This window comes from Pseudopipra pipra, chromosome 6 (genome assembly GCF_036250125.1).
Source record: "Pseudopipra pipra isolate bDixPip1 chromosome 6, bDixPip1.hap1, whole genome shotgun sequence".
NCBI classification, from domain to species: Eukaryota; Metazoa; Chordata; class Aves; order Passeriformes; family Pipridae; genus Pseudopipra; species Pseudopipra pipra.
In genome coordinates, this window is record NC_087554.1 from 28,103,832 (window position 1) to 28,126,396 (window position 22,565).

The window sequence follows — 22,565 nt, forward strand, 5'->3', positions numbered from 1 at the left end:
CTAGCCGGGCATATCTGTATGCACAGATCGATGCAACTGCCGCTAATGGCTCCAGCACTCGGAGCGCCAGGCGACAGACAGCCCGCTTCCCGATCCAGCCGTGCCCACACAGCATCCGTCACACGCATGCCACGGCCCAGAGCTGGAAATATAGACGCAGTTATTTTAAAACAGGGATGTTTCGCCGTTAGAACACGTAAATATCTGTACCGTTTGCCTTCTTGCAGCAAGTGGGGGGGGGGGACAAAAAAAAAAAATCTCGTGCCTATAAATCTGAGTTTTCCGTGGAGGCCAGGGCAGCGGTGGGTGACTGCTGCTGGAGCCCGCCAGACCTGCCGACCCTAACTCCACGGACCGGATCGCCCCGTGCTGCCCCCGCTGGAATAACCCCCTCTCGGGGCGGGCCGTGGCCCCGAAGCTCCCGCGCCCGGCAAACTCCCTCTCACGAGGGGAGAGGAACCGCGGCGCGGCTCCCACGCAGCAGCCGCCGGGGCCGGGCCGGAGCCCGCGGGCCGCGCCCCGCCGAGGCGGCCGGAGCGCCCTCGGGGACCGGGGTGACGGCGGCGGCCGCGGCGCAGCCCCGCATGTCCTCACCTGGAACGGGGCCGAGGCGGCGGCTCCTCGGGGCGGTGCAGCGCGTCCCTGCGGCGCCCCCGACCCCGCGGGGATGGTGTGCGCGGCGCGGGGCGGGGGCTACAGCGGCGCCCCCCGGCCCAGCCTCCGCCCCATGGCGTGCGGCGCGGTCTCTATGGCGACTGCAGAGCCGGGCCGGCCCGCGGGGAGGGGTAACGGCTGCGCGCAGGCGGAGGGCGCTCAGCGGGTCACGGGGCGGCTCGCAGCGCTCCGCAGGGGTGGGTTGGGCCCCTCGCCGCGGCCGCCGCCATCCCTGCGGCAGTGCCGGCCGGAGCCCGGCCGCGCTCACTCGCGCCGCCGCCCCCGCGCTCGCCCTTCCTTGGCCGCGGCGCCACCGAGCCCGCTGTCCTCCGGGGCACCGCCCACATCCCCCTTTCCGGAACGATGATTGGGCAGCCGCCGAGATTCCTCACGGGCGATTGGCTCTGGGCGCTGTCAATCCGGGCGCCGAGGGCGGCCGCCCCTGGACGCGGCGCTGTGCAGTGCGGGGTTGGTTGAGCCGACCAGCGCCGCTACCGCCGCGGCTGCCCCCGCGCAGCCCCGGGACCGAGAGGCGGGAGGGGCGCTGGAGTTCTCGCTCCCGACGAGGTTGCAAGGGTCAGCGCCCGTGCCGGACACTGGGGCCGGCGCAGGGCCCTCGCCGCCGCATAGCTGCTCCCGGGGGGAAGCTGCGTCCTCCTGACGGTGCCGCCTCGGCCTCGGCGGCCGGGGCTGGCTGTGCTGTCCGCACCTGGGCGGGGTGCCCGAGGCCTGACGGCCACAGGTCCTGCCTGGCCTCCGCTGGGGCGAGAAGGGCTGAGGAGGGAGAGGCTTGGGAGGCGGAGGCGGGAGGGTCGCCTCAGGGGCCTCTGTGCCCTGCGGGGTCCAGCGCTGCCTCGGGGGCACAGCGCAGCTGTCAGCCCTGGGCTCCGAGCGGTGACAGTGGGAAACGCTGAATGTGTCCCATGCCTGGGTGAGTACGGCCTTGGAAGGGAAGGCTTCCCGTTCTCACAGGTGACTGCTCGCTGCAGGCAGGACTCTGCAGCCCCGTGAAGACATGGAGCGGGCGTTCCTCAGTGGATGCCATCGTGCCGTCATCGCACAACAGCCGACAGGATGCGACTGCAGGGCCACAGTGTCACCCCAGAGCCTGCATCCATCTGGCAGACCAGCAGCCAGGAGGGGCCTGTTCTGTGGGAAAGGGGAAGGACAGATTGGCTGTGGTCACAGCAACTTGTATGAAGTGAGTGAACACACGGTAGTCTTCCCCTCATGTGAGGTTTCCTTAAGGGAAAGAAAAAGTGCTTTTATTGCCCTACTCTCAGCCAGATAAGATGATAATGTGAATAATTTAAGCCCTTTCTTCATTCATCACAAGGAGATCGTAGTTAAAGAGCGAGGTTAGAAAACAGTATCTCCTACTGCTGCTTTAGGAATAGGAAGATCTTAGTGCTTGTAGTTTACAAGTGAGCTACCCAGAAGTGGGAGCTGTGAACCAAACCTAACAGGGAACCCAGACAGTTGGGACTTGCTCAGTGCCAGCTTCAGCCAGATGCTTCTCCATTCACAAAGTGAACTGCCTCGAGCAGTGGGCCACCAGTTGTAGTGGTGTGGATAAGCACTGGTGATAAGCATGTATTTCTTTATATATGGTGAATGCACATTGTATAATGCATCGTAACAATGAAGTGGTTAGTAAGAAAGCTGATAAAATGTTTCCATTCACTGAATGGAAACAAACTAGTGTTAGTGGCAAGAGGTGGAGAGAGTTGTTTTTTGGTTTGGTTTGGGTTTTTTTTCAGTACATCTTTTATTCAATTATAAAATGTAGTTATGAGTTCTGCTTACCTTTGAAAAGCACTTACAATTTCTCAGTTGGAAAATATTCTCCCAGAGCTACATATTTTTTCCAAATCTGTCTTAAATGCCTTGCAAAGGTGACAGTTATTCTAGGATAGCCTGCTCCTCATACTTGTTCTTCTTATGCACCAAACAAATAATGTTTTCACATTCACTCCAAAGTAGGCAGTACTTTTCCTCCCAGATTATAATTGAGCGTAGATGGATGCCCTAACCAGCTCTTAGATGTAATGTGGTAAATGTAACGAGGGGGTCATGAATATGAATCCATTTGTAAAGAGTACTTTATTGTTCTCCCAATAACTGACATGTTGCCTGAGGTATACAATTCTTCAGGAAAATTTTCTTATTCAATTAAAGAGAATGGAAGGCCTTAACAAACTTGTTTATCTGGTTTGTCTGTTTACCTGTTTATCATTGCAGGTCCAAGGGGCATAGTTTCTCTGATACCTTTGGAACTTCACAAGTTAAATCGTTATCTAATACAATCACACTGACATGCACATTATCATGGAAATCACATCAGTACAGGTCTTCTTAGCATACTGTAAGTCAGCATGCACACTGCAAGCTTTAAAAGACCAAATAGCCTTTCCCTTCATCATCAGTTAGTTATAGTGATCTGTTAGCTCCCAAATTACCATGCACTTTTCATAATTAGACAAAACCTGAATGGTTCGAATGAAAGTCAAGCAGGGAAAAAATTAAACTAAGACTGAGCCTTTTCAAAAGGAAAATCTGTTTCCACTTATGTGAAGGAGGTCTTTACAGAAAAGATCTAATCTTTTTTAACTCACTGCTCCAGAAATACACCAAGAGTGTCAAGGCTTTCTGTTCTACTATTTTTGGTTCAGAGATGATGGTAAATATAACAGATACCAGCATTTCCTCTGTCAGTGCAAACTGGCAGAATATCTTCAGCACACACCAAAAAAACCCCAACCAACCAACTCCGAAAAACCACCAGCACATTAAAATTTCTATGGAAATATGAAATCGAGGTACTCTAGCATTTGGGGTTTTTTTGATAGTACATGTAGTTAAGCTTAGATGCATTGTGTTGATTTGCCTTGGAAGAAGTTACCCTGAGCCAAAGTTACCCTGTCCTATGCCCTTTATTCAGCTTCTACACTGTTAGTGGTAATTGACTGTCTCTATGTAAAAATGTGTCTCTTTTTGCAGCCTTTAATCAGCAGCTGTAAACCACTGCAAATGGGCACCTCTGTGTTTGTTCTGGAGATTTTTAAGTATCTCAGGTGGTGCAAAGTAAATCAGTAAAGCAAACTGTTCTGGTTTCAGCCAGGATAGAGTTAATTTTCTTTTTAGTAGCTGGTACAGTGCTGTATTTTGGATTTAATATGAGAATAATGTTGGCAACACACTGAGGTTTTTGTTGTTTTTAAGTTGTTCTTACTCTAAATCAAGGATGTTTCTGTTTCCAGTGCTCTGCCAGTGAGGAGGTGCACAAAAAGCTGGAGGGGAACATGGCCAGGACAGCTGACCCAAACTGTCCAAAGGGATATTCCATACCACAGAACATCATGCCCAGAATACAAATGGGGAAGGAGGTTCCAGGGGCTGCAGGGGGACAGGCTGGATATCGGTCAGCGAGTGGTGAGCATCACTTTTTTGCCTTGCATTTTGTTTCTCTCTCTGTATTTCATTAAAATTAGTAGTAGTGTCAAATTATTACTATCTTTTATATTCTGTTTCAATTATTAAATTGTTCCTATCTCAATCCACGGGGTTTACCTTTTTTTTCCACTTTTTTGCTTACTGGGGCAGAGGTGGGGGAGTGAGTGAGCAGCTGCGTGGGTGGGACTTAGTTGCCAGCTGGGGTTAAACCACAACACAAACTGTCTTGTCTTAGTTCAAAACTAAATGTCTAACTTGGCTGTAAACTGCAAGGAGAAGAAAGGTACTGCACACCAGAACTCTGAAGTCAGAGAGGAGGGGGATTACTGTGAGAAATTACTCCAAATTCCAAAGGCTTACGTGACCAAACTTTATTATAACCACGTAGTTCCTATGGAAAGATGTGAACAAAAAAATTTAATGTGTGGTATGTGCATGGCATATGCATGGGAATATGACTTGCTGAGAAGTTTGACTGTACGAAAAATAATCTCCAGTCCTGTAAAGATGTTCTTACATGTTTAATATACCTTCAATATTTAATAATAATAATTTATCATTTTAAATATTATGCATAATTTATTAAGATTAAATATAGTAAGTATTAAATCACATATTGAGGCAATAAATAGAACTGGTCTGAATTTAAAAAAATATTGAAACAACCTTGTAAAGACCAAAGTGACAGCAAACTATTTCTGGACACAACTAGAGATAGCTCTAGCTTTTATGATTTTTTATTTTAAAAAAGATCAGAGAATGAGAATATACTCACATACAAGCTTCTAATATCTTTCTTGTTTGAAGAATTAGATCAGAATTTCCAGGATTGTCTCTAAATGGAACACAATTTTCTACTGCTTCCAACTTCTCCTTCCTTAGGTTTCATAAGGGATAGCAATGGAAAAGTAAGTTTGCTTTCCTGGAAATGTTCTTTCTTGTGGGGTGAGGGAGATGTGAGAATTTTCATCAGTGGTTTTTGTCTGAAAGAAATGACCTAATGTTTCTTCAAGGAATCTTTAAAAATTAAAACCCACACCTTGACACAAATGTATGCACATGGCTGCTGATGGAGAAGGGTGACGATTAAAAATGTGCAAGACCACTTGAACTCTACAGTTATTTTCTTCAAATAAACATGTATGGGAGTAGATGACTCATCCTGCAAAGTACAGACTTATTGATTTCAAGCACTTCCATTGGAACTTCCTTGCCTGGACTTCGGGGGCTTGGGGTTATTTCTTTATTTCTATATGAGTCAGAAGTTCTGAATAATATTTCTGCTTAGTTGACCACAGAAGTGGAAGACAAAGCTCCTAAATTTTTTAGAGAGTCAGAAATCAAATTATTGTCAGGACAGAGAAGAGAGAAAAAGAAATAAAAAAATAAAAGGAGGATAGCAGGAAGCACAGATTTCATAGAGATGGTTAGTCAGTAAATGAACATCCACCAAATTCTAGAATTTGTTGAAAACTGTAACTAAAAATTAATATATAAATGGAGATGGAAACTGTTCTCACTGAAGAATAGAAAAGTAAACACATTTCTAGCAGAAGTCAATGAGCAAAGGAAGTACTGATTAAAGACAAGAAACCACTTACCAAGTTTTGTGGATGTTTAAACAGTTATCCAGTTCATAGCAAATGAAAAATCATAGACCTTGACACATCTAGTTCAGCCCTTTTTCCAAGGAAGGACCAACTGTCCCCACAACATTCCTGGCCAGTGTTTGTGAACCTGTTATAAAAGTTGTTTTGTTGATGGAAATCAAGCTTTTTCATGGACTGTTTTGCTATTCTCACTAAAAGAATTATTTCACCTGTTATTCTCCTCATTTCCTATCACCAAAGGAATTTACTCCCTTCCTCTGTGCAACTACCTTTAAAATTACTTGAACACTATTTTCACCTCTCACCATCAGTCTTCTCTGCGCTAAGGAACTGAGTTCCTTCAGTCTTTTTTCACAAATCATGATTTCTAGACACAGTGTCAATAAGCATGAAGTCACCACTGAAGGGACAGAGGGATCTTGGATCTTTTTAGAAGAGCTCTAAGAGCACTGTGTCTAGGTGATGGCTTTTGTCAATCTGAGAGCTTCAGGAGCTCTGTGAGTCTTTTTTTTTTTTCTTGGTAACTGTCTTTTTTTTTCTAAAAGAATCTCAAATTCCCTACAAGATGTCCTGAGTAATATTGTTCAGTTTAAATTATGTTCTAGAGAAGGAAAAACAGCATCAACATCAGGTTTATAATATCTGAGAACTGGGAGAGTTCCTGATTAGTACAGGAGGTCTCTTTGCTGAGAAATGTGACAGTGTATATCTGACTACTTTGCTAGGGGAAGAAGGGTCAACTGGTAGTATAGTGCACCTAAGTACTGATGCTATGAGATATGGAATTAAAAAAGGAAATTTTAGCTCATTATGTAAGGGGAATTCTGTTGTTGGTCCTCATAATATGTGTATAATTCCATTCTGCAAAAAGCTTCCTGATAACTGGCTTGTAAGGGTAAGATTCATATTGAATAAGGTACAAGGGTGAAAAGGAAGATTGCTGCATGGATAAGGTTGTAAAAATGCATTCTAGTCTTTGGAAAAAAGTTACAGCCAAGACGGAAGTTTTAGGTTACCAACCAATTTAAAATACAGGTTTACTTCCAGCTTTACTATAGACTACTGGTCTGATTTTAAGGTGCATTTCTATGCCTTAGTTTTCCATTTGTAATGACTCACCATGAGTCAGGAGTGGATGACTCAGAGGCTGTGGACAGTACAGCTTCTATGGATTGAAATCAGAGCCAGCTTGACAGGTAGCAACATGGAGTTTCCTGCAATACACAGTAGCCCGACAGACTAGCCATACATGTGCAGTGCAGTTCAGGCAGGTCTGCTAAAATTTCCTTTTTACTCGAGACTGGCTTCAGCATTCATGTTGTTATAACCTTTAAGCATCTGAAAAATGAAAATTGTAGTACTTCTTTTTCTGATTTGTTCAATCTGTGATGTTCTTCAGGTAATTAAACGAGCTACAGTCACAGTATTTATATTTTTCATGCAACATAGTACAGCACTGTAATACAGTGTATAGCTGTAGTTGAAAAAACATATAACTGATTTAATTTTCAATAAGCTTTGTGTCATTCTAATGTACATTTTTATGTACAAACTGGGTTCTTTTAAATTATTGTCTATTGCCATTACTTCTTGCCTTTGAGTTTTGACATTCCCTCTGTCAATTCTGCAATTCCTTAAGAATTTCAAATGTTCTGACTTAACATAAGTATCTCTATCCAACTAAAACAACCATAATAATCTAAATACCACTATATTTCCTTCCCTAAAAGTTCAGAAATGTAACTGAGAAATGAATGTTCTGCAAAGACCCAGTTGTTTCTGTTTGCTTAATAACTTTAGTCTCTCAGTATCTACCATGTGGTTCACAACTTTACAGAAGCCAAAAAAAGCAGATGGTCTGAATACCCTTGTTCGTGCTCCCTCCCCATTAACACATATCATGGGAATCTATTCCTGAATATGGACTCGTCCTCTGAAGCACTGACATGTTAAGGAAAGGCCGTATAGTACCTGCTTGCATCAGACTCACTGAGTGCCTCCAGCTTTAGTCCAGTACTCCAAAATCTCGTATCATTAGTTACATTTACATTAAATACATAATGAAATTAAAATCCATCCAAATATTAAAAAAAAATTAATTTTTGGAAACTAGGTGTAAAATTAAACTTTGCAGCATGTGTCATCCCAACTAGTTATTTCATCACGCTGATTTGTAACACATCTGTTCTTGCTTGTGGACTTTATGAATGTTACTAAATAGGTAAGTAATTGGCCAAATATGTATTAGATTTACCTCTTTCAGATCCAAAGCCACAGCACAGCAGTCTCCACTGTGAGCAGGAAAGCGTGTGATTTCTTTCTATACCGCTCAGTGATAGATGTCAGCCCCACATGTACAGCCACTCCTGCAGAGTTACGAAATTCTACTACTCTGTGGTCTTGGTGCCCAGGCTTCTCAGCATGTCTGTAAGAAAATGCATCATGCTTAATTATAGATTGCCATAAAACAGAACTAATTTCTGAATAATTCAGCTTTTGATATTAACTTTGCATCTGAAACCATTTTCCAATATGAGATGGAACAAAATATAAAGGCAGCATTGACCTCTAGTTGCATTAAGATTGGATTTAGGTAATTTCTTAAAATAAGGCATTCTTGAGCTTCCATTAGCTCTGTGAATGACCTCTAATCTCTTTAACACAAATTAAAAAAAAAAGCTTCTTACTCTGTATTGTTGAAAAAACCTACATAAAGCAGCAGTGCCATCTCCTGCCTGCTTGCTTTCATGAATGCAAATACTCGATTTGTATTGCAAAGCAACACAGGGAAGGTGGATTTTTCTGCTGGTAGGTAACTAAGGCAATAACATTTTCTGATACTTAGGGACAACATACATCTGCAGTTCCATAGATGCGGGCAGTTTTCACAAGTGAACTTTTTCTGAACATGGAAAAGAACTTCAGTCATTTGTCCAAGATTTCTAAAATATCACATCCCAGCCAGAACAGTAGCTCAAAATGTGTACACTTCTGTACTTGTGCTGTACACAAGGAATACATTATACCTGTTAAATATGCTTCTGTAGAGTTATCTGTACATAAATGTACATTTTTGAACAGATCTAACATATTCCCTTGGGGTTTGCACAAGTACAGCAAGTCCAAAGCATGAATGATTCATGTGCAGAGGAATAATTCAATGCAGTTGGGGTATATTTGATTGTATGCAAGCATTTGTGTGGTCCAACTGCAGTAGATCCAACAGGTCCCAGATATATCACCTGTGCTCTGAATCAATAGCACATAAGCAAGTTAGAAAGCTGGAAGTCCTATTTCAAATACTTTCTTTTAAAAGGTGAAGTTATGGTAAATTACATTTTTCTGAACAAAAGTTGCCAGCAAAAGGCACACTGGGCCTTTATTGCTCCAGGGACTTCTTCCCCACATCAAGGAAGCAGGTCTGTATGTTTGCCATGCAGTACTGGACAATGCATTGTTGGATGGAGCTTGTAGGAAACATTAGATATGAGTTTGATTGTATCAGAAAAACTGAAAAGGGGGAGAATTTCACTGTATGACTTTATCCTGCTGGAATATGTCCTTGGGGATTTTCACCACATGGACACAACAGAATATTGCTGACAATTATAAGCCTCCTTCTTCCATGCAGTGATATATAAAATGGCTTCTGCAAATGAACAATGTTTTTTAATTTTTAGAATATTGTAGCTAGATACTCCAGTCTCTGCTTTACACCAGACTTTGATAGAGTGAGTGGCACTGATAGCTGATCTTTCACCTTTCCCCTGTAGTTAAGTGTGATAATACTGCTGCCTGCAGAGGGGTGTCTACCTTTACATGAGACCCTAAACGAGGTGAGCAGGTGTATTCCCAGAATACAGAGTTAGAATTACAGTATTATCAGGGTATTGTTTTACTGCTTATTGTTAGCTGGGAGAGGACAGTTTATGCTTCTGAGAATATTCATAAACATTACAATGCTTAGTGCAGGGTCCCTTGCAGTCAGCTGTGCTCACCGAACTCCCTCTGCTGTGCCCATGTGTTATAGACCCTATGGACCAAACCTGGTACTGCTTAGTGATTCAGTTCTGGGACTGACATCACCACTAACTTGATCAAGCATTGCTGCAGACTCAGCTTGTTGCCACTACTGTTGCCAGTTCAACCCAGCCACGTCCATCCCATAAATTCCTATGTGTTGGGCTCAGAAATGCTTTTGCATTTGATTCTGGCTTGGAATAAATAGAGCTAGATAAGAGTCTAGGAACAGAGGTTTCTACTAGATTGTTCTTGAACCTGGAAAGCTTCCCAAACCAGAATCTACTGTGAGTCATACAGGATGATCCAATTGCTCTTGGTTACTGGAATTCCTTTCTTGCACACAGTTGCATTCAATACACAAGAGGATGGACAATTCCATCCAAAGCAACAAAATATGAAATGATGGGTAAGGCATTTAATACTGAATGTAAATGATGATTCCCTAAGATAGATTTTCCCTTCCCACAGAATCACAAAGTTTCATTATTCTCATTTTCTCTCTTTTGAAGGCATATTTATTGTTAAGAACAAGTTAAGAACTATTGAAGACATTAACAGGTACTGAAGAACAGTCTCTGTCACTGTTTATCTCCGGAGGGGTAAAAAGGTAAAAGAAGTTCCTATAAAACATTTTGTTGATGAGATCTCAGTCCACACTCAGTTAATTGGCCTGTTTTGCAGGATTTAACCTGGTGGCATAAGAACCCTGAAATAAATCTCTTAGCTACGATTAGAGATGAAAGACAGATTAGCATGGGCAGGAGAGCTAAACTCTTTTTCTCCGTCTCCATTGGCGAGTCAGTGTGAAGACAGGACAACCAGAGACATCAGGAAATCAGTATTTCCATCATCCTCAGGATGTCTGATTCAGGTATTTTCTTCCTTGTATTCATGAAGTTACCAGTTTCAAGTTCCTATTCAGTCCTCTGAAGCAGGTTAGTAGTTTCTTTTACAGTGTCACAAATAGGAATGTGTGTTTACCTAAAATGGCAGATTTTAGCAAAATCAGTAAAATAAGATGTGATTTGTTTATGGCAAAATTGAAGCCAAATTTCTTTGGAAAATTTTTATCTAATAAGTAAATGTTATTAACAAGTAAATAGCTGTGCTATGTCATGTTCTGTGTAGTTAGGGGAATTTGATAGCAAAGGAATAGGTAGGTAGCATCTTGGAAGCAAAAGGCTACTGTATGGTGATGGAAGCTGTCCTTAAAATGAGTTAGACAAGAAAAGCTTGAGAACAATATTGATATTGGGGAGAAATTTACACATTTATTTGGCTTCTTCTGTTGAAAGAAATATTTCTTCTTTATAGAATAAAATCCAGTTTGCTCTCCCATAGCCAGGGAAAAAATCCCTGTGTGTATATGATTCATAACTCCGGAGTGGCTTCTCTGCAAAGGTTTCTAAGAATTTTGACAGAGGTGTTAATTCCACTGAACCGCTGGGAGTGGTTTTGGTTTTACAGTAACCTGCTGCCAAACACAAGAAGAGATACATGTTGCAGAGCAAGACTGACACTTTTAGCTAATAATTGCACTTCAGTTCTTTCATCTGGAAGAACTTTCTTCCTGGTGCTCAAAAAATGCTACTACAGAGCTGTATGAGTGTCGCAAAACATCTTATGCAATAAATTTATTCAATACTTCATTAAACAGTTAGGGAAAGAAAAATGTTATGGTGTATTTACAAAATTCATTATGATGGGAAGAGTCTTCTCATCTGAAATTAATTCAGTAAACTGTTAGCATAGGTAAAAATAACCTCAAGATAAATATCCATGTAGAAGCTGGGAATACAGGAATGGAATGGGTAACTAGTTCTTCTGTCCCAGACTCAACGCACTCAGAGTTTCATGAGCAGCAGAGTGTGTCCCAGAGATCCTTTGTGCAATCCCAGGTATATCAGTGACAGCCAGGATCAGTCAACAAGTGGTCACTGCATACAAAAACCAGTCATTCTGCCCCCCTCCTCTGGCACTAGAGCTCATATGATCTTATGCTGCTGGAGGACTGTGGGGTGGGTACCTCTGTTAGATGAATATGAATATTTCATGAAATCTGGTCTTACAAAAATACTAAAATTGCACCAAGGAATCTGGAAAAACCATATGAGAATTACTGGAGGCAAGGAATTACTAGGAGAGTTTCTCTTGAACAGAATTTTGTTTTTTTTAATTTTAGGCATCTGAAAATGGGGGAGGGAGCTACATCAGAATAGCTACGTGAGAGTGAAATGTACCCCTGCTTATGGAATTCAGCTTCAAATGTCTCTATGGTTAGAATATGACAGAAAGTCTCAAATTAAAAAGCTTCCCAGCTTGCAGTAATGAACAGCTAAAACTTTCCCCTGAAGGAGGATAATGGTCTGCTAAACTCAGGTTTACACTTGAGCTTCAGTCTCCCCTTATGCCACAGGGACCCTCCCTGAGCTTGGACAAGCTGGTGCCTTCTCTGAAGTAATCATGGCCCCAAGCCTGCCAAAGCTCAAGGGGCATTTGGACAGTGCTCTCAGGCACATGGGTGGATTGTTGAGGTGTCCTGTGCAGAGCCAGGAGTGTGACTCGATGATCCAGCTGGGGTCCCTTACAACTTAGGATGTTCTGTGATTCTGTGAAATGTACAGCTTCCAAAATCAACAATGCCTCTTGAGCAGATGAATTTTAAGTAAAGGTAAAACTGTTTACAACTTTCGTTGAAATGTTAAAGCAAAATATGTTTGGCAAGTAGGGTGTTTTCAGTGACATGTAACTATATGTGTGCCTAACAATTGAGACACATCTTGCAAGTACATACATATATTTCTTAGAAGCCAGCAGTGCGTGATGTATTCATTCATAAATGCTGGCCATGGCACATGAACTGCATAGCAGCAGTCAGGGAATTTCAAAACAGATTCTCTCTGTTGTGAGCTCCGAGACCTGAGTATCAGGGGCAAATAAACCTATTAGCAGCTGTCATCTACAGCTATTTAAGGTCAAGTCACGAACTGCTTAACTGGTGAAGCAATCAAAGATACTGTCTCCAGGCTTATCGGGCAGGCTGTCAGCTGAATTCATATGGGGGCTTAATTCTGTGCCAGCAGAGCATGTTCAAATAAGGTCTGAAAGATACTGTAGAAGAATGGTGTGAATGGTGTTATAGTTTTATAAATGACTATTCTCTGGACTTGTTTGCACAGAGGTGTCTATTATTGACATGATTATTACACTGTGATCATAATCAACATTCATCCCATTCCATGTGGGAATGACATTTAGGATTCTGACTGGAATATGAGGGGCTCAGAAAGAAAACCAGTCTATGATCGGTGGTAGGAGGGTTGGATTAAGGTGTGATTGTCACAGTTCTCAAGACAAAGAGAAAGAACAAGCAACTTCAGCTGCAGGAGCAGAGGTTAAGACAGTAATGGAGATTCCCTGAAGATTAAATAGGCCTTATTTAATATATCATGCTATTCCAAAAACTGTTTTTTAATAAGAACTTCCAGAAAGAAAGGGGGGTCTATCAGGTAGAGAAAAAATAAAACATCCTAAACTGATTTTTTTCTTAAGGTGTGATGTTCTGCTTTTTTTTGTAGGGTGATTTGTTATTTCAAATAAAAATGGTAGTGCCTTTTATGCCAGATGAAGTGGAAAAATGGAGTGGAGGATGTTCACCAAAAATATATTCAGGTCATAACACTTAAAAGTTAATAAAATTTTGATAATATTTTCCAGAAAACCAGCACAGTCGTTGATCGTTTAACTATTTGTATAACATTTTGTCTCTGTTGATAACTGCAGTAATTTTCCCCCTGCAGTTTTTTGCCAGAGTGATCATATCTTAGTACTGTCCGTGTAGGGATAATATTTGCTTTTTGCTAGCAAAATCCCATTTTACTGCACATAATAAATGAAATTACTAAAACTACTCATAGGATACTGTGTTTCTGGTGTTACTTTCGCATTTTTTTCTATAGGGAAACAAGGCTTATGTGATTGTGCTGTATATATTTGTGTTTGTCCTGCTTATTCAACTTTTTAACACAAACCTGGCCATAATACAGTAATCTAAGAATAATAAATACCTGTAATTGTCAAGAAAATACAGGCAACAAGTTCAAGGGAAAAAACACTGTGAGTGTTCTGGAAGGAAAGCCAGCAGCCCAGCTCAATTCTAGACATCAGAAGGCCTGCACAGAAAATTGCCCTTGACAAAAATCCACAGAAATCTAGAGTCATTGGTTGTACTGTTCACTTGTTTTCAATTGCTCTAGTTGGTCCTTAGAATTTCATTTTTTTTTTAAGTGTATGAAATTTAAGCAATAAATTTCACTGGGACACTCCCTGGGCAGGACTGAGAGTGCGTGAGGCTGCACAGGAAGTTCTCTGTAGTCTCTATAAATATCTGGTCAAACAGACGGTAATCTCTCTCTCTCTCTCTCTCATTCTCTCTCTCTCTCTCTCTCTCTCTCTTCTTCAGACTGCTCCTGCATGCCTTGGACACATGCCCGTAATCAGCTTACGAGCTTCCCTTGACCTACGCTTCTTTTCCTAATGCTGATCTGACTATGGCTGTCCTCAAAGTAAAATTCACCAAAACTAAGAGGGACAAACTGGCCCAGATCTTATGGATACTCAACTGGGTTTCTGTAGTGAGCGGGATCATTCTCTTCAGTCTTGGCCTCTTTCTGAAAATAGAGATCAAGAAGCGCAATGAAGTGATGGCAAAAGGGGACATTAACTCTGTCCCCAACATGCTGATCTCTGTGGGGGTCATAGCATGTATCATCAACTTTCTAGGTGGAAAAATCTGCTATGACTGCTCAGATGCCAACAAGTTCTCTCGATGGAAACTTGTTATGCTGCCATATATCGTATGTACCTTCTGTTTTACCTTCTGCATCCTGGTGGGTGCTCTCATGTGCTACACCATGAAGAATGAGCTGGAAGAGTCTCTCTACCTGGGACTGAGGGATGCTATTAAGTTCTATAAAGACACAGACATTCCTGGACGATGTTTCTTAAAGAAAACAGTGGATTTGTTACAAATTGGATTCCATTGCTGTGGAAACAATGGCTTTAGAGACTGGTTTGAAATTCAGTGGGTATCTGCTCGTTATCTGAATATGGCTTCTAAGGAGGTTCAAGAGTAAGTATATTTACTAGTCATAACAAAAAATTCTAGGAGAAAAATTCATTCAAGAAGGCAAAGTCTTTTTACTGGACCTTTGTATCTTAATCAAAAAAACTGCAGAATGACCACATTACTCGCAAAATACGCTACCTACATGCACAATCAAAAGCTGCCTTTTGCTAACCTTTTAGGGATGCTAAGCAAAGCAAAGAGGTATCTTTCCTTTTTTTAATGTGGTGAGTTAGCTACCTCAAAAATTTAATTTCAGTTACAGTGAGCTGATAATGGAAAGAAAAAAAGGATTGTTCTATCAATACATTGCACGGTCAATCCTAAACACTTGAAAGAACTTTCTCCTTCAAGGTATTAGATTCTGCAAAGCCAAGTTCAAATCTGTATGTTCACATGAGGAAGTGCCAAACAGCACGTACACTGAATAAAAAAGGAGAAAAAGCCTTTTTTTTTTTTTTTGGTGGTAGTGCTTCACATGATGTAGCAACTGTGGAACTATATGTTCAAAAAGAAGAGTCTGGTAATACTTACAGATGATAGAAAAAGTAACAATTAAAATTTATGTAAGAAGACAATTTAGTATGTAATAATTCGTCTAAAGCTGAAAAAAGTCCTCACTGACAAGAGTGTAGTAGCCTTGTATTCCTTGGAAAGACAAACACAAAGAGTTTGGCATTTGTCAAGCGCTTTGTTTTTTTGAACTCAAAAATAGGTGACAGTAAAGGCAGAGTAAGGGAGGCCAAAGATCTTATTTTATCAGAATTTGCAACTTGAAACTGCTATCATAGCAAAGTGTATATACAGAGTTGCAAATATGCCAGAGTGCAGGACCTAGGAGAATACAGATAAGAGGTTATCAGCATGCATAAGACAGTTGTCTGTGGAAATAAAGCAAGATTTACAAGTGTTCTCAACAGAGAAGTTAGGAAGTATCACATAGAACAGACTGACCCCGAGACTTTTTCAATCCTGGTTCCCCACTGAAAAGTGACATGACAACAAAGAACTGAAGAGTAGTATCTTATTGTGAGGTTCAAAAGTAAAATATACTGCCTTTTATTTCTGCGAGGCATGCAGAAACAGTAATGTTTTATCCAGGGTCTTAACTAAACTGTTTTCTTCCGCAGGGTCACCTGTGCTCTGCAAATTTTTTTGAGAATACACTGTCAGTTAATTTTTGTCCCACTTTGGCAGAAGGTGACAGTGAAATGTGTGTGAGGGAAGTCATTTCAGAACTTTTTTTGCTGTGTATAAATTGGTTAATTTCATCTGGATTGCCAGAATGCAAGTTGCTGCTGTATAACCACATTATACCATGATTTCTAAAAGTCTGGCAGTGAAACATTTAATTAATGTGAAATCATTGGAGGCAAAGCCCAGCTGGTAATGTTCAGAAAGGATGGAGAAGGAATCAAACTGTTTTTGGTTTCAACCTGTACTGTATGTCAGTTGGTAGATTAAGAAGCAAAGCAGCTGAGAACTGACATACTGTCCACTTACATGTAACCTTTGTAAAACTGAACTTTTCACCTTTCCTCATGACCCTCTTCCCTCCCCTCTCTTCTATAGCTCCACTGCCAACAACTCAATGTGACAAGGCATGGAGACAGACAATGGGAATGGTCGGAAGATGAGGCAGGTTACAGCAGTACAATCCTGTCATTGCTTTTGTTAGGTGAAAGTCATCTTTTTTTTCAGTCTTAAAAGTAAATTTTTGCTTGACAATACCATAACAATTTGAATTGCAACAACAAACAGCAGTGAATGCCTCACACGCTCAGCTCAGTCACTGAGGTCTTACCTTCTAACAGTACCAACACTCTTTAATTTGCCACTGACAGAGAAAACACAATCACAGGAGGACATAAACCAAGTCTTTAAACTGATGCTGTTGGCATTAGAAAGATTCCCCTTTATAACATATGGCAGGAAGAATAATAAAAAAAAGTTGAATTGATGCTTGGGATCAAAAGAAAAGATTAAGACCCAGTTTAAGACATTATATTTTATCCATTTTAGATGCTGTACCGTATCTGGGTCATTAAACATACATAGAGCCCTAAAATACAAAGGGCATTTTCCTGAAGCAGATATAAGCTTCCCTTTCATAATGTGCCAGTCTTCCTCTCCTCCCTCTGAGTCTTCTTTTCTCCTCCAGCATTCAAGTTTTCCATTTTGTGCCTCTCTGGCTCCATTTCTTATTTCCCTTTCAGCACATGGTTTTGCCTGTACCCATGACACGGCTCACACACTTCAATATAGTTTCAGTGCATTATTTGGGTTCTTTGCATTGGTTTCATTCTGCTGCCATTACCAGAAATGTGATGGCCGCAAAGTGAAGAGCTACACTTGAAAATGGAGGGAATTCATGCCTATCCCACTCCTAGGTGGGAAATGGCAGATGCACTTGCTGACTTATTTGGAAAGATCTTTGAGAAAGATGGTTTTGAGAGTACCTTAAACAAAACAAAACACACACCATCACCCAAATAAAAAAGAGAAAAAAGATGAGGAGAAACAAAGGAAAAAAGAGGGGAGGAAATAAAAGGAGGGGGTAAAAAAAAAAAGAAAAAATTGAGGAAAGAAGAAAAATGGAGGGGGGGAGGGAAAGGAGGTTGTATGTAGCAGGCTCACAGCAATAAAATAAAGGCAATTATCTTGCCATCAAAGCACTGCCACAAATACTGAGCTTCCTAGAAGTTTATGTTTCATTTGAAAGTACTTCTCTTTAACTAGAAGTCATTGTGTAGACTTCTGTTTCCAAGCAGTATCCTTGTGCTGAAAATACTGAAGACTTCATGCTAAAGAGAAGGTAATACAAGGAAAACAGATATCACAGATTCATTTAACTGTCCCAGAAAATCGTGATTAATCCAAGACTGTTTTCTCTTCCAATCCCATTTCCATTTTTTTTCTTATTCCTATTTTATCTTTCCTCTTTCCCCACATGTTTTCCTCCTGATCTTATGGGGGAGGGAAAGGAATAATTTTAGCAATCAATACTATTTTTTGAAGTTACAAAAAGTATAGTTTCGAGAAGCAGAAACTCGCTTGTGAATTAGTTTCAGAATATGTGCTGAACTAGCCATTGCAATGGGTACAGTGATGAGAGGCCAGCAGACAATTTCCAGTGGTTCTCATGGTATGCAAAGTTATTCTTGTATTAAGTTCTCTCCTAAGGAATGACTGAATTGAAAATCCATGCAGAAGTAGTGAAACAGGATTTGCAGGGACATTAACTTCCATTAGAGTTCCACCAAGCTAAACAGCTTCAGAAATTGTCTTTAGTATTTTCAGCACAAAGATACCTAAAAAGGCAACATCTCCATGAACACTGAACTCACGTCTTGTGGCACAGTACCACAAATCAGGTGAGGTGCTTATACTTAAATGCAGACCATTAAAAATTCCATTTTCCTGTAGTAAGCAACTTTTCCACTTGAAAATATATCCCCATTTTCCTTTTCTTACATTGGAGAGGCCTACATTGCAGCAGACTTGCATTACTTCTTTTGCTAAAATCACAGGCACCACCTGCTGCTGCTGCGACTTTTGTAATGCCCGAAATTTCTGTCCTGTTGCAGCCGTCTAAAGAGCAATGTTGATGGGAAGTTCCTGGTGGATGGAGTACCCTTCAGCTGCTGCAACCCCAGCTCCCCACGGCCCTGCATCCAGTACCAGCTGACCAACAACAGTGCTCACTACAACTATGATTTTCTGACGGAGGAGCTCAATATCTGGGTGAAGGGGTGCCGAGAGGCCCTGCTGGATTACTACACCACTATTATGCGATCGATTGGCATTGCAGCACTGCTTATTTGGTTGTTTGAGGTAAGTCTCACAAAAATGGTCTCTGTCAGATTAATCAGAGTCTTGGAAACAAATATGGTGTAACATTAAAAGTGCCTCAGCAACCAAAGTCCACAGGCACTTCAGGAATGTTGCAGGACTTCCTTTAGTACAGAACTTTCCCAAAGTCCACAAAGCAGAAGCAAATTTCATTGAATTTGAGGACTATCAGGAATTATGTATATAATTCTGTATATTTACAGAGCTTTTTCAATAGAATACAACATATTTTCTTCACTGAAGCACTTACTGGATCAGATACAAGACGATATATGCATTCAGACAACTGCAAGGAAATTACATGAGAAAGTCTGGGGGTAGTTTTAACTCAGTTTTAACAAAGAATATACAAAATGCGAGCAGGTCTTTGGCTTAATAGAAAAATTTTGTTTATAGTTAAAATTGAGCATAAGTATTAATATCTCAAAGCCTCCTTTTTACATTATATATTCACCATATAAACAGTACTTGCAAATATGGCACTGATTATGCTGCTGATAATGCAATCAAAATAAGCACATCACAGGGAAGCATACACCCCTGGAAAGGTGCAGTCTTCCTGCTAATATCTGTTAAGAAGTTGTCTGGATGTTGTCATCCACAAGTAAAGGACCCCCAGTGGCACAGGCTACAATAGTTTTCTCATCTTTTTAATAAGTTTTAGTTTTCTGATTACTGTTCCATTACATAAATATTAGGACTGTAATTAAAATAGTTCACAGTCCTCAAGCAGTGCTTGGTGGTGGTGCCAGAAATAACAGGCCTTTAGCAGCATGTGAAAAAAACTGAGAACTGGCTCTCTGTGCTCCCTTAAATATTGACAATCTGGGCACACTGATCTCGATTGTGACAGAAACTACGACAGCAGGGCTTTTTCCAAAACTTATACTTGAGCCTCTGCTATAGGCTATCCTTTTTAATTTTCATACCTTGGCATGTAGGATACATATGGCTTACATATGAATGATTAAACCTCCTTGGAGGAACTATTGATTTAATCAAGGTCAGTGGGAAAAAAATCCATGGAAATTAACATAGTACTTTTTTTTTCCCCAGTGGCTGATGGTTCCACTAATTGATCATCCATTCTACATCAATTAGTTGCAATCTCTGAGGCTGCAGGGTTCCTGAGTAATTCTAGGTGTTTTTATGCTAGTAACATGCAAGGGGGATTGTTACCTGAAGAATGAAGAGAGAATCAATCCATCTCTCCCTTGTATTTTTCTTTCTAAAAAAATGCAATTAACTGGGAAAGTGGTTAGATATATTGCTCGGACAGAGTTTGTCTGCTTTACTCAATACTAGTTCTGAGGCCTGTAAATACAGAAGTCAGAAAGCTGACTTAGTGGTAGGATTGAGGCTGTGATTTCAACTTGCTGTTTAACCCCTAACTATTTCTTACAGCTCTGTGTACTTATTGGTGTTCGGTACCTACAAACAGCCATGAAGAATGTCCTTCTGCTCGGAGATCTGGAGGGTGAATCAGATGGTTGGTTACTAGAAAATAGTTTTGTGGAAACTGCCAAATACAACATCAGTATCATTAAGAACCTCGGCAAAGCCAACCAGATCTCCACTGTATCAGGCATGAATGACCCTAACATTAATGTTCAAAACACAGACTGTGGCAAAACCAATGTTTCAACAAAATCTATCCCTGCAGCTAGGTAGGCAAACCTTTGAAGGAATGACATCACAAGTTTAGCTTTGCTGTATTACAGTACTACAGTTACCAGATTTTTCACTGGTGGGGTAAAAAAGGAAAAAAAATGAAGACAATTGAACAAACCACAGACTGGTGACAGCTCCAAAACTGCTGATACTTCTTTGGATGGATGCATTTTTACTTGTGAAATCCCTGATTTTCAACACCGCACAAAACTTTTGGAATTTTTCCCACTTTCTCTCTTTACCTACAGAATTCTATCATGGTCTGAACATGCCAGAGTAATCACTATGCACAAGCAAATGTTCCAGAGAGGATGAGTCTACATCTACTAACATACACATTAGTCTAATATGTACCAAAGTTTGTCCTTACTGTCATTACACCTACAGAAATCCCAGCAATGGAAATTCCCAAAGAAATTATTACACTTGACAAGAAGATTCTTTACAAAAAAGAGAAAAACTGAAATGAAAGCTCTGTTAGTCCAAGATAGGAGAGGAGAACTTTTAGCTGAAATGTACCTATACTGCAGCCCTTCTAACAGAACCTACTAGCTAGGTGAAACTGGAGGCAATGAAAGTTACTGTCATGTATTTCATTTATATTTCCCAAAAAGTCTGAAGTATGTCTTCATTTTTCCCCCTCCATAGTCTAGGCAAAGCCAGCTGCCACACCTCCCTGTAAGTCAAAGGGTACTGCTGAAAGGAGTTCTCTGCTTAAGGAAACTGCCAGCTCCTGCAAGGATATTTGAAATTCCAAGTAGCATGTGATAGCCCTAGTTTAAAAACAAGTAGATACTTCCCCTAAAACAAACATTGATGATGCTAGATGCTTACAAGCTCCTCATTTCAAAAGTACTTAACACATTGATCGAGGGGCAGGAAGATAAGGGACTATGTGAAATCAATGAAGGCAAAGTCAGACTGACAGCTCTCCCATCACACTCCTAGAACAGCGCTCAGGAACTTTGTTAATGCTTGGAGTGAAAGCCTTCAATGCCCAAGACACCTGTAGTTACATTAGTTATGACACTAATTCATCATTAGTAGTAAGGAGGAAAAACATATCGATACAAAATAGAGGTTAAAAGACAAAATAAAGTATTTTACTTGTTATTGCTGTGAGTGCATTCTTTGTGGATAGTCAAGTAAAAGAAGATATATCACTGGGATATTCAAAGCAGAACTATTCCTGCTTTTGAAATTGTGAAGAAGTAACAGTAAAAATTCCTTTACCTAACAACTGTTGTATTCTGTAACACTAGAAAATGCAAGGATTATACCATAAGGATATATTGTAAATAAATTGTGGAATGTAATGATCTGTAGTGCAATTCAAGCAGGCTATATGCATGACCATAATTTCAAATGCAACTGCTTCACTGCTTAACATTTGAGGCCTATACTTAAGTATGTTAAAATTCCTTCAAAGAACTAGGTTTGTAAGCTGAGACTACCTTCCACAAGAGCCATTAACTCTTCCCTTTGCATTGCATTTACCTATGTGTCTATATTTCTAGTCTTCATTGCAATCACTTTGCCCAGTGTGGAATTAAAAATTAACTGGTGCATAATTCCCTCAGCCACTTCTCAGAGCCAAAAATACTTACCAGCTGCTCTATAATTAGCTGATACAGACTGGAAAAGAATTAATACAGTTTCCTTGAGAGATTAAGGAAAAGGACAGTCATATACTGCAAATTAATCAGATTTCCCAATAGCATATGGGGTTTTTTTAAATGCAGTATATTTTTCTTCAGGTAAGTATGGAAAATGCCATGTGTCAGTAAATAGCAGTCACTTCCTCAAAACAATTCTAGTTGATCTACGTTTGGAAAAACAGATCTCAATAACCAAAAGCTGTAAGATAATCAGAAATAATTCAGAGAAAAACAGAAATTACTCCTGTAGAGTTTTTTTTAATTAGGAAAAAATTGAATCAAGAGATCTAAGACTATGCAAATTCTAAAAAATAAAATGCTTTCAACAATTAAAAAAGAGAGGAATGGTTCAGCGTGATGAAAATGGTTGTAAATCAGGATATCAGAGCATAAAGAAAGAAAATCTTACTTTGTATTTTAGGAAACATTTCCATATTTCCTAATGGCAAAACACATTTAACTGTAGAAACAGATGACAACTGACATTTTGCACCACTTAAAAATCTCTTGGTCAAGTCT

At 40.6% G+C, this 22,565-nt stretch overlaps 4 protein-coding genes across 15 annotated transcripts in view; 2 read left to right on the plus strand and 2 right to left on the minus strand.

Moving 5' to 3' along the window:
- TTBK2 (tau tubulin kinase 2) overlaps nucleotides 1–720 on the minus strand; it is an 83,823-nt gene extending 83,103 nt beyond the window's left edge. For 2 of the 4 annotated variants that reach the window (XM_064658160.1, XM_064658161.1), the window contains exon 1: nucleotides 595–720. The gene's annotated coding sequence lies outside the window, so the exon portion shown is untranslated. The remainder of the gene's footprint in view (nucleotides 1–594) is intronic. The other 2 variants (XM_064658159.1, XM_064658163.1) reach the window with 2 other exon arrangements.
- LOC135415829 (collagen alpha-2(I) chain-like) lies at nucleotides 570–4,047 on the plus strand. The gene is made up of 2 exons (XM_064658174.1): nucleotides 570–1,855; nucleotides 3,915–4,047. The coding sequence occupies exon 1, from the start codon at nucleotides 585–587 to the stop codon at nucleotides 1,566–1,568; it is 984 nt and encodes a 327-aa protein (XP_064514244.1). The 5' UTR covers nucleotides 570–584; the 3' UTR covers nucleotides 1,569–1,855; nucleotides 3,915–4,047.
- Nucleotides 3,961–21,501, plus strand: LOC135415826 (photoreceptor outer segment membrane glycoprotein 2). 3 transcript variants are annotated; one of them, XM_064658170.1, is made up of 6 exons: nucleotides 3,961–4,086; nucleotides 10,250–10,347; nucleotides 10,422–10,611; nucleotides 14,203–14,871; nucleotides 18,453–18,699; nucleotides 20,122–21,501. In XM_064658170.1, the coding sequence occupies exons 4-6, from the start codon at nucleotides 14,291–14,293 to the stop codon at nucleotides 20,386–20,388; spliced, it is 1,095 nt and encodes a 364-aa protein (XP_064514240.1). In that variant the 5' UTR covers nucleotides 3,961–4,086; nucleotides 10,250–10,347; nucleotides 10,422–10,611; nucleotides 14,203–14,290; the 3' UTR covers nucleotides 20,389–21,501. The 3 variants fall into 3 exon arrangements, with proteins under 3 accessions (XP_064514240.1, XP_064514239.1, XP_064514241.1); XM_064658169.1 differs by having other exon boundaries at nucleotides 10,250–10,611; XM_064658171.1 differs by lacking the exons at nucleotides 10,250–10,347; nucleotides 10,422–10,611 and having other exon boundaries at nucleotides 3,964–4,086.
- The window catches only part of UBR1 (ubiquitin protein ligase E3 component n-recognin 1), an 88,249-nt gene continuing 70,504 nt past the window's right edge, over nucleotides 4,821–22,565 (minus strand). For 2 of the 7 annotated variants that reach the window (XM_064658158.1, XM_064658154.1), the window contains exon 47: nucleotides 4,821–8,142. In XM_064658158.1, coding sequence (XP_064514228.1) covers nucleotides 7,977–8,142 — 166 coding nt within the window. In that variant the 3' untranslated portion in view covers nucleotides 4,821–7,976. The remainder of the gene's footprint in view (nucleotides 8,143–22,565) is intronic. The other 5 variants (XR_010431278.1, XR_010431279.1, XM_064658153.1 and 2 more) reach the window with 5 other exon arrangements.

Bases quoted from the DNA above. Each gene is read 5' to 3' on its own strand.
- LOC135415829 (XM_064658174.1), top strand. From the start codon at position 585: ATGTCCTCACCTGGAACGGGGCCGAGGCGGCGGCTCCTCGGGGCGGTG.
- LOC135415826 (XM_064658169.1), top strand. From the start codon at position 14,291: ATGGCTGTCCTCAAAGTAAAATTCACCAAAACTAAGAGGGACAAACTG. The intron at 14,872-18,452 runs GTAAGTATATTT...GTCCTGTTGCAG, and splicing joins GCTTCTAAGGAGGTTCAAGA to CCGTCTAAAGAGCAATGTTG. The intron at 18,700-20,121 runs GTAAGTCTCACA...TATTTCTTACAG, and splicing joins TGCTTATTTGGTTGTTTGAG to CTCTGTGTACTTATTGGTGT.